Source organism: Mastomys coucha, unplaced genomic scaffold (assembly GCF_008632895.1).
Source record: "Mastomys coucha isolate ucsf_1 unplaced genomic scaffold, UCSF_Mcou_1 pScaffold4, whole genome shotgun sequence".
Taxonomy (NCBI): Eukaryota; Metazoa; Chordata; class Mammalia; order Rodentia; family Muridae; genus Mastomys; species Mastomys coucha.
In genome coordinates this window covers 3,121,176-3,132,975 of record NW_022196910.1, presented here as the reverse complement: position 1 = coordinate 3,132,975, position 11,800 = coordinate 3,121,176, and the positions used below count along the sequence as shown (strand labels likewise).

General features: G+C 37.7%; 1 protein-coding gene across 1 annotated transcript in view; it reads left to right on the top strand.

Moving 5' to 3' along the window:
- The window catches only part of LOC116076492 (vomeronasal type-2 receptor 116-like), a 30,910-nt gene extending 23,106 nt beyond the window's left edge, over positions 1 to 7,804 (top strand). The window contains exon 6 of the mRNA XM_031350331.1: positions 6,855 to 7,804. Coding sequence (XP_031206191.1) covers positions 6,855 to 7,804 — 950 coding nt within the window. The remainder of the gene's footprint in view (positions 1 to 6,854) is intronic.
- Positions 7,805 to 11,800: the final 3,996 nt, after the last annotated feature.

Below are 11,800 nucleotides of genomic sequence, written 5' to 3'. Positions count from 1 at the left end.
GGGGAAACTGGGAAAGGAGAAATTCGCATGTAAATAAAGAAAATATCTAAAATAAAAAAAAAATTAATTGGAAATATATATTTAATAATACTCCAAATAATTATCATTTCACTTACATTTTTTAAAAAATTCATATTATTTCTTTATTCAAATTATCCCCATTGTGTCCCATAACAAAACTAAACATAAAACTATATAGAAACTAACAATGTAACATTTATAATATCTAGCATCCAACCAAAAATGTAAAACATTTAAAAAATAACAACTTATAAGAAGAAAATGCAAATAGATCCATTCCACAAAATGACAAAGACAGGTGTACTGTAGTAGTTTTTACTGAATTACTCTATGTTAATTATCTTTCTTCAAGGTGATAGTCTTTTGAGTCAGGCTACATAAAATGAAACTTTGTATATGTACAAAATAAAGACAAAAAATCACTCTTTTTACTTCTGGATGCTGATTTGAACAAGCACAACATTTTGAAGTCTCGAAAATACTGTACAGCAAAGTTATAGCTCATTATTACAAAACCATATTTCTCAAATTTGCCTCTATACTCATATGCATATCTCTAATTTTGTTGTTTTTCTTTTCTCATATGAACTCAGTTTGTATTGATTTTAGTTTATAATCTATGAGAGTGTGATACAACAAAAGAATAGGTAATGGGGATTCTGTTTCCCTCATTATATTGAGACTTTAGTAGGATCAACTTCATAGGTTTTACGAAATTTCCCCTGCACTACATTTCCCTATGATCCTTCAAATGGCACTCAATTCTACCTGTCACTCTCCACATTGTCTTCCTCAATTGCATCTGCCCTTCCCTTTTTCTATCTGATACACATTGTACCATCTCCTTTATCCCAAGTCCACCAATAATGTTTATTCTGTTTTTACCTCCCAGAGAGATCCATGTGCCACCTCCCCCATCCCTTCCTCTATACCTACCCTTTCTGTTGTCTACAGATTGTAGCTTAGTTTTCATTTGCCTAATGGATAATAGCTGCATATAACACATTCCATTATTTGCCTTTCTGAATTTGGGTTAGCACACTCAAATAATTTTTTGTTCCATTTGTTAGCTTTCATATTTTATGTCATTTTTTTAAACAGATGACAATACTCAATTGGTTAAATGTACCATATTTTTGGTTTTCATTAGTCTGTTGAGGGACATCTTATTTGTTTTCAATTTCTAGGTAGTGTGAATAGAGCAGTAATGAACATAGTTGAGCAAACGTCCTTGAGGTAGGATGAAATATTCTTTGGGTATATGGCCAATAGTAGTATAGCTAGAATTAGAGATAGGACTATTTCCATCTTTCTGGAGAACCAACATACTGATTTCCATAGTGGTTACACATGTTTTTGTTCCCATTAGCAATAGACAAGTGTTCCCTTATTCCTTTTCCTTGAAACCATGAGATGCCACATTTCTTTTTTGTTATTGTTGTTGTTGTTGTTTGGGTTTGTTTGTTTGTTTGTTTTTCAAGACTGGGTTTCTCTGTGTAGCCCTGGCTGTCCTGGAACTAACTCTGTAAACCAGGCTGGCCTCAAACTCAGAAATCCACCTGCCTCTGCCTCCCAAGTGCTGGGATTAAAGGCATGAGCCACTGCCCGGCTAGGTGCCACATTTCTATAAGTGATTCTCAACCATTTGAGTTTCCTCTACACAGAATTCTGCTTGGATCTGTACCTCTTTGGTGTGTGAATGAGTAACACTCTCTCTCTCTCTCTCTCTCTCTCTCTCTCTCTCTCTCTCTCTCTCTCTCTCTCTCTTTCTCCATTCCTCCCTCTCTCTCTCTTTGTGCCTTCTCTTGGAGGCTCTTTTTCTTTCACTGGTTTGCCATATACAACTTCAATGTGATGGTTTTTGTTTTACCTTATAATTTATTTTGGTGTTCTGTTGTTATCTCTTAGAAGCCTCTTCATTTCTAATGAAAGACAGAAAGGGAATTTGTTCAGATGATGGGGAGAATGGGAAGGAGCTTGGTGGAGTAGATGAAAGGAAATTTGTGGTCAGGATATTTTGTATGAGGAAATAATCTATTTTCAGTGAAATGGGGTAAAATGAGAAATGAAGCTTCTAGCTAATAATTTGTCTTACGTTATCTATTTTTTTCTTACTGCTGTAAACCTGAAGACTTTAGGAATAGTATAAAGAGCTTAACATTTGTTACCCTCATGTTATTTAAGAAAATTAAGACATAATGAACACATCACTCCAACTACTAGTTAATATTTATATTATTAAAATTACATGAGCTTGTTTCATGAACTTTTTTTTTTTTTTTTTGGCTTTTCGAGACAGGGTTTCTCTGTATAGCTAGGCAGTGTCCTGGAACTTACTCTGTAGACCAGGCTGACCTTGAACTCAGAAATCCACCTGCCTCTGCCTCCCAAGTGCTGGGATTAAAGGCGTGCACCACCACTGCCCGGCTGTTTCATGAACTTTTTACATAAATTACTTTATTTGATGATACAGAGCTGTAATATGCTATCATTGTTGTATTTGGAACTAAGTGTCACAAAGTAAACTAAACTACATGTGATATCAGAGCTGGACATGGTATTTACAAAGATGACATACATAATGGCCACTTACATCAAATATTTTGAAAAATTGCCTGGTTGACATACTAATTATCTGAATTTAAATTTGGATTCAAAGAAGATAAAGAAGTTTAAGAAAGTTTATGTTAAGTAGGTTTCTTTCTTTGTTTATTTCTATTACAACTTTTAAAAGTTCATTGTACATATTTTATATGTTGCTAATATATAAGGATGTTATCATAGAAATACATGTGGTATCTTGATTATATTAACCTTACACCCTAGCCTTGTTTTTTCATCCTTTAACATTCCCATTAACCATTCTTCTAAACAGTTTTTGCTTCTAATTTCATGTTACATTGTGTGTGCGTGTGTGTGTGTGTGGTATGCATGTGGAAGTCAGAGAATAACTGACAAGATTAGGACATCTACCATATGGCTTCCAAGGGTTGACAGTGAACATCTCTCCAACTATATCATCTCTCTGAAGTTCTGTTGGATGGTCTAAATGCCTTCTGTGCCTCAATGAACACTACTTTCCTTATGTTTGGAGAGTTTTCTAATGGTGTTTTTTATTTATTTTTAATTGGATATTTTATTTATTTATATTTCAAATGTTATCCCCTTTCCCGGTACCTCACCCCCTGGAAACCACCTACTCCATCCACCCATCCCCTGCTTCTATGAGGGTGTTCCCCCACCTACTTACCCACTCCTGCTTCCCTACCCTTGAATTCCCTTACACTGGGGCATAGAGCCTTCACAGGACCTAGGGCCTCTCCTCCCATTGATACCAGACAAGGCCATCCTCTGCTACATATGTGGCTGGAGTCATGGGTCCCTCTATGTGTACTCTTTGGTTGGTGGTTTAGTCCCTGGGAGCTCTGGGGGTAGGGGCTTTTATTGGTTGATATTGTTCTTCCTTTGGGGTTGCAAACCCCTTCAGCTCCTTCATTCCTTTCTCTTACTCTTCCATTGGGGACCCTGTGCTCAGTCCAATAGTTGGCTGCAGGGTCATTGGACTTCTGTGTCCACTCTGCCACTGCTCATAGAGGAAGGATGTGGGAAATTTTAACTGCACTTACACCAAGCCAGGACAGGTGTCAGGCTATCTGGCCTGCACAGAGGCTCAGGCCATCTGGTTCTCGGACTCTTGGACACCCAGGCCCCACTGGGTGCCATGGAAGAGCTGAGAAAGGAGGGGGCCGGTTCTAGCCTGGGGCTAAAGAGAAAAAGAGGGGAGAGCTCCAGCTGGGTCCTGAGGGAGGAGAGAATCCTTGGATTGTTCAGTGGGTGGCTTGGCTTGGTGGAGGCTGTGGCTGGGAGTGCTAAGAGGCCTTCTGCAGGATATGAAGCATCTAGCTCTTTAGATCGAGGTCTGCCCATTGCCCCCCATGGTGGATCCCAATGAAAAGAGACAGTCCTGCCAGGCAGTGGTGGCACTTGCCTTTAATCCCAGCACTTGGGAGGCAGAGGCAGGCAGATTTCTGAGTTTGAGGCCAGCCTGGTCTACAGAGTGAGTTCCAGGACAGCCAGGGCTACACAGAGAAACCCTGTCTCGAATAAATAAATAAATAAATAAATAAATAAATAACAAAACAAACAAAAACAAAACAAAATAAGAGACAGTTTATAGTTTTAAAGCATTTACTCCCATGGTGGACAGTGGCAAAGAGTAAAACTTTACCCAACTTTCTCAGGGCAGGCCTGAGTTTAAAGACCTTTTTCAGAGAAGAGTGTCTGGGAAAGTAGAGCTTAAGTGGCTAAGCCCTTCAGGTCTTTAGGTACCTCATTAAGATGCAGATCTGTCTTGAGGCTCAGTGACCACAGGGCATATCCTCTACCTGTGGAGGGGTTTGGGGCATTGCCTTTCTGTAACTGATGACAAAAAAATTGGAGGCTGAGGCCTCTTGTCAGGAGCCTAGTGTCTGGGAGCACAGCAAAATGCCTACTGTCCTTGAGGGGTGACCGGGGTTTCAAGCCTGTGCTCAACCAGAAACCAGGCTTCCTTTCATGGTCCTACAGTTGGCTGTGACTATCCTCCTTTGTATTTGTCAGGCTCTGGCAGTGCCTCTCAGGAAACAGATATATCAGGCTCCTTTCAACAAGCAATTCTCAGCATCCACAATCATGTCTGGGTTTGGTGACTGTACATGGGATGGATCCCCAGGTGGGGCAGTCTCTGAATGGCCTTTCCTTTAGTCTGTGCTCCACACTTTGTCTTCATACTTCCTTCTGTGAGTGTTTGTTCCCCCTTCTGAGAAGGACAGAAGCATCCACACTTTGGTCTTTCTTCTTGAGCTTCGTGTGGTCTGTGAATTGTATCATGGGTATTCTGAGATTTGGGGCTAATATCCACTTATCAGTGAGTGCATACCATGTGTGTTCTTTTGTGACTGGCCTACCTCACTCAGGATGATATTTTCTAGTTCCATCTGTTTGCCTAAGAATTTCGTGAAGTCATTGTTTTTACTAGCTGAGTAGCACTTCATTATGTACATGTACCACATTTTCTGTATCTATTCCTCTGCTGAAGGACATCTAGGTTGTTTCTAGCTTCTGGCTATTATAAATATTAAATACCTTAAAAATAAAAGTGAAAAGGCAGGTACAGATATATTGAACACTCAAAACTTAAAGAAATTACTGATCAAACATAGTAGAAATAGTAAACCTTTATTTCAAGACAAATCTTAAATTCTATACAAAGTAATTTTTGTGTCTTACAGGGCAATTGCTGTTAATGAATGGATCAACAATCTATATGTTATACACATTAGAAGCAAAATATAACAGCAAAAAATACTAAGATGGAACAGATTAGGGTGACATGAGCATGTGACATTAACATAAAAAGACATTGAGGAAATGTAATCTATTTTGACAGGAGAGTGTAAGAAAGTATAAGCAAGACACATACAAATAAATTTGATTTTAAAGAATTAATGTATAGTCTTCCTATATGTTTTATGAAAAATATAAAACTAAACTAGGTGTTTTGAAATGTAACATTTACAAAACTATTGAAAATTACACCCTGAGTGTAATGTGATATTAAATAGCACTAGGAGCATATATTTTTCTTACCTGTGAGTGTAATTCATAAGGATTGATCTTTAAATCTGTTCTAGAAAGAACAAAAGAAATCTGATCTAAACTACTAAGTGGATGTTTTCTTGAAAAATATTCCTCCATTGAGATTTTCCAAAATTTAGTAATTTAATACCCATAGAATTGTCTCAATATGTACCGGGACTTAATTCCCACTGTGACCTGAATTTGATTCTAGAATGAAGAAGTAGACAAAGGGATTATAGACTGTTGGTTTCTCTAGTACTGACACATGGACAGTAGTATGTATATGTAATACCCCCTTGTCACCAAATATGAAATGAGACGGAGAAAGAAAAGAAGCACTTTAAACAAGAATTTACTCATATCCAAGGAAACTCCATATGAGAATATTCAAAGGGAAATTTATGAATAAAATATACATGTGTTTCATACATTTGATACAATTATCATTATGTAGGAAATTCAAAGGGCAATATTTTCCTTAAAATTGAATTCACGTGATTAAGAAATAAGGAATTGGGAATTTTGCAATGTAATTTGGTATTCTTAGGATTAAAATGTATGTTTCAAAAATATTACAAAATATAAAGAAAACATTTTGGTAAAAACAGAAATAGAATAATTCAACATACAACTAAATTAAATAGGCTAAAGGATGGTATCTTTGGTGTTTTCCTTATCTACTTGATACAAGGTATATTTATGTGGAAAGATAAAATCACAATTAAAATAACTCTTCAACAACAGGCCTGCTGGAACACTTAAATGGTCATGTTTTTTATTAGTGATTGCTGTGGGATGCCCTGTCACACTGTAGTGATACCAACTCTAAGAAGGTGACTTTGAGCTATACAATGAAGGAGCTTGAGAAAGACAGTAGAGACAGTTCAGGAAACATCACACCACCACGGACTCACTTTAGGTCTTACCTCCATATCCTACCTTGAGATACTGCCTGATTTCTCTTAGTGATATATTTATAAACTGGTATGTGAAAAGAGAACCTTTCCTATATAATTTGCTTTTGCTCATGTGATGTTATGAAAGAAATAGAAACTTTAACTTGGGTGATTGTAAACCTTAGAATTCTCATTTATTTATGCCTATGTGACAAGGTAACATGGTTTTAATAATAATCTAATGGGTCCTTGATGTAAAGTATATTAGGCTAAAGGGAAAACTAGACATGAATTCATGGCCAACTGCATTTCTACCAGGTATGGATCAGTGTGAAAAATGTCCAGAAACTCATTATGCAAATGCAGAAAAGAGACACTGCCTTCCGAAAACTGTGAATTTTCTGGCCTATGATGATCCCTTGGGTAAGGGACTCACACTCATATCCCTGGGATGCTCTACACTCACAGCTCTTGTTATTGTCATCTTTGTAACCCACAGAGACAATCCAATTGTTAAGGCCAATAATAAATCTCTCAGTTATACCCTGCTCATCACTCTAACCTTCTGTTTCCTCTGTCCCTTGCTCTTTATTGGCCTTCCAAACACCACTACATGTATTCTACAGCACAACTTATTTGGAATTCTGTTTACTGTGGCTCTGTCCACTGTGCTGGCCAAAACTATCACTGTAGTTTTGGCCTTCAAGATTACTGCTCCAGGGAGAAAGGCAAGATGGTTGCTGATATCAAAGGCCCCTATTTTCATCATTCCGTTTTGCACATTGTTGCAAATAATTATCTCTGTTCTATGGCTGGCAACATCTCCTCCATTTATTGATACGGATACACATTCTGAACATGGACACATCATCATTTTATGCAACAAGGGTTCAGCTATTGCCTTCTATTGCACCCTGGCCTACCTCAGAGTCATGGCATTTGGTAGTTACCTTATGGCTTTCTTGTCTAGAAATCTACCTGACGCATTTAATGAAGCCAAATTCCTGGCTTTCAGCATGCTGGTGTTCTGCACAGTCTGGGTCACCTTCCTCCCTGTCTACCACAGCACCACAGGGAAGGTGATGGTGGCTATGGAAATGTTCTCTATCTTGGCTTCCAGTGCTGGAATTCTAAGCCTAATATTTGCCCCTAAGTGCTACATTATTTTGTTCAAGTCACATAGGAACACTGTTCATCACATCAGGGACAAAAGTCACGATAAGAACAAAATTTACCTAAAATATAGTTCACATGAGTCTACAAACTGAACTGAAATGTGCTAATTTTCTACCATTCTGACATTCACGTATAAGCTTATGATAGGGTGTTCTGAAGATGACTCTGTATGTACAAGTCCTTTCCACCAATCCTCATTCTGAGCTTGACTCCTTGAAATGACTTGCTGAAGTATCAAACACATTTTCTGAATTTGAAATAGTGCTTGTCTACTGCCCAAAATAAAAAAAAAAAATGTGTAATAAATCTTTTTGAAAATATTATAGTTTGAGGTGTGATTGCATGATATCTCATTGTTTATATTAGCTTAAGACATTATTCTCTCCCTCTTGAAGTCTGTCATGTTTTGGAACCATGACTCTATGCACAAAAACATGTGGTGACTCTTAGGCCTTCCCTCTTCCTTTTTATTTCTGATTCTTGTGTTAAAACTTGGACCACCGATGCTTTTCATTACAGTTCTTTTCTTGTTCTCCCAGTGCTTCCCATGCAATATGCATCTGAGGCTGCTTATTTCTGATCCTTTCAGATGCGATAAATTGCAATGTGATTGTTTCTTGAAAATGTATATAGATTACAGTTCAAGGATTTCATTATTGGTCTTTTAATACAAAGACTGTGCTCTAACATTATTCTTAACTTGCAGCACATAGAAATTTTTTACCTTTGAAAACTGTTCAGAGAACAGGCATATAATTCAATTCATAGACTACTTGCCTAAAACCCACAAGCATCTTTGTTTGATCCCAACATTACATAAATAGTGTATATCAGTGGTTCTCAACCTCGTTACTGATGTGATCTTTTAACACAGTTCCTTGTGTTGTGATGAACCACAATTCTAATGATATTCTCATTGCTAATTCTTAATTTTAAATTAGCTACTGTCATGAATAATATCATAATAATCTGACAGTCCGATGGTCTTAGGTGACCCTTGGTAAAGGCTTCTGTCACACTAGAGGGATTACCACATGCAGGTTGAGAGTCTATGCTTGACATATATTGGCAGGACATTCAGAACGTCAAAGGCAAACTCAGTTCCAAAGCAAAGTAAAACTTCTTCCACTCAACCATCTTTTGTTCATGCCTTCCTTTCCTCTCTGCCTCCTCTCCTCTTTTACCTGTTCTTGTAGAATCTTCCTTCAAGCCGTGATTCTCTATCTTCCCTCCAGAAATGCTAGGTGTCCAGATAGTCATCACTAGTTTTGAGTATCTCCATTTTTAAGGGATTATTTCATTCTGTTCATACTAAGGGTTCTTATTGTTCACTGTAATTTTCATGGGCTCATTTATTTACTCTCCACTGATTCTGCTTAAAGATTTATCAGTATCTCTTTTTTATATTTACCTAATTTGTACAATTTTCTCCCTTTTATTAAAATATATTCTTTTCTAAACTAAATATTTCGATTACAGCTTCATCACCCTCTAATCACCCCAGTTCCTCCTAACAATTCTTCCATTCTTGGTTCATTCCAAATCTGCTCTCTTTAGAACAGAACATGCATCTAAGAGATAACACTATAATATAATGTAATAAAGCATAAAAACATTAAATTATGATAAGGCAAATAAAGGGAAGAAAATGGTCTAAGAGAATGTGTTAGACTCATAGAACCAGTCCCTTTAACACTCAGTGAAAATACTAAACTGAAAGATATATATATACATATACATACAATACATACATGTATATACATATACATATATATACATATATATGTATATATATGCAGTGAACATGATACAGTCCCTGTGCTTGCTCTTTCATTCTCTGAGTTCATATGAGCTTTGTCTAGTAGATTCATGAGACCTTTTACTCCTGGTGTTCTCCATTTCCTATGGCCTTTCTTTCCTCCCTCCTATGGAGTTCTCTGAATGGGAATGAATTTGAAATAGAAATCCCATTTAGAGCTGTGTATAATAAGTTCTCTCTCTCTCTCTCTCTCTCTCTCTCTCTCTCTCTCTCTCTCTCTCTCTCTCTCTCTCTCTCTCTTTCTCTCTCCTCTCCTCTCCTCTCCTCTCCTCTCTATAGTATCTAGTTGTTGGTCTGTATCTGTTCCCTTCTGATAAAGGAGGATGTCACTCAATTTGTGGCTGAATGAGACACTGTTGTTATAAGAGCAAAATGTCATTAGAAGTCATTTTTTCTTATTTATTTATTTATTTATTTATTTATTTACATTTCAAATGTTATTCCCTTCCCAGTTTCCCCTCCAAAAACCCCCTATCCTCTCCCCCTGCCTCTACAAGGGTGCTTCTCCACCGTCTCACCTACTCCTGCCTCAGTGCCCTAGCATTCCCCTACCCTGGGTCATCAAGCCTCCACTGGACCCAGGGGATCCCCTCCCAGTGATTCCTGATAAGGCAATCCTCTGCTATATGTCCTGCTGGAGCCATGGGTCCTCCCATGTGGACTTTTTGGTTGGTAGGTTAGGCCCAGTGAACTTTTGGGTTCTAGTTGTATAACTATTTTTATTTTCATACCATTAATATTTTGTTTTAGCCCAGTTCTCTGGTTCTTGGTCATACAAGCAGTTTGCGCATGAGTAGAATTCTATGGGGTAGGCCTTATGTTAATTCAGGCTCTCATTTGATATTCTTACAAGCTTTGTTCCATCATCACCTTAGCATATTTTTCCAGTTAAGACAGATTGTAGATAAAAGGTTTTCTTGCTGGGTTTCAGTTTACATTTTTCTTTTCATAGCCTGCAATGAACCTTTCAGTACAAAAGACACTACAACAAAGGGGTGGAAGTTTTATGTAGGTATGAGCTCAAAATATGCACTTCCAATGAGTTAAATTATACCTTCAATAAGGAGGTCTTGTCAGTTTATGGAGAGCAACCAATTGTGTTGGCAACAGCTTGTGTTGTTTGGAGATTAGCGTGGAACCCTTTGTCAAACAACCTAATGGGATATAACTCATTCTGCACTAAAAGCTTCATTATTGGCAAGAAATGGCCAGTAGGGATTCTATCTCCATAACAATTTGAAGAGGATAACCTTCATATACTTTAGAAAGCTTTCACTTTATTAGTTTTTCACAACTCCCTTCAAATGCCCTACAAATCCAGCATCCCCTCACAAACTAATGGCCTCTTATTTCCATCCTCTTCTCAGTATACACATAAAATCTATTCTATTTCACCATTTCAGGGAGATCCCATGTGTTTCCCCTACTCCTTTCCTCTATATGAAACATCTCTGGGTCAAAGAATTATAGCTTGATTATCATTTATTCAATGGCTAATATTCACATATAAATGAATACACACCAAATTTATCTTTCTCTGTCTGTGTTATATCACTAAAGATGATTTGTTTTCCTTTTCCATCCATCTGATTCAGAAGCACAGTCATCTGCTTTTCTTGTTTATAGTATTTCTGAAGGACATTATAAGAAAGAAAAAAGAAAAAAAAACATTTACCCATCTATATTCTGGGAGAATGGATTATGTTACATATTTTTCTATTACTAAACACTCTCTTTCTCTTTCTCTCTCTCTCTCTGTCTCTCTCTCTCTCTCTCTCTGTCTCTCTCTCTCTCTCTCTCTCTCGCACACACACACACACACACACAAATATGAGGGTGACACTAGCTGAGACCCTAGAATTGGGAGATATGGAACCTAAAGTGGCCACCTCATATACAGCCAGGATCAGGATTAACAGTAGAGGACTAAGGACACTAACATAGCCTGAAAACATTCGACTCAAAATTTGCCCTGCCTACAAGAAGTACAGGGACAAAGATGGAGCAGAGACTGAGGGGGTGTCCAACTATTGACTGGGCATAAACAGAGATCCATCCCATATGCAAGAATCAATCCCTGGCACTATTAATGATACTCTGTTCTGCTTAAAGGCTAGTTTAACTGTGCTCTGAGTGGCTCCACCCAGCATCTAACTAAAACAGATACAGAGACTCACAGTCAAACATTAGATAGAGTAAGGAGAGTCTTGTAGAGCAGTTGCAGGAATGATTGTGGGACACAAAGGGGATAAGGACACCACAAGAAGAC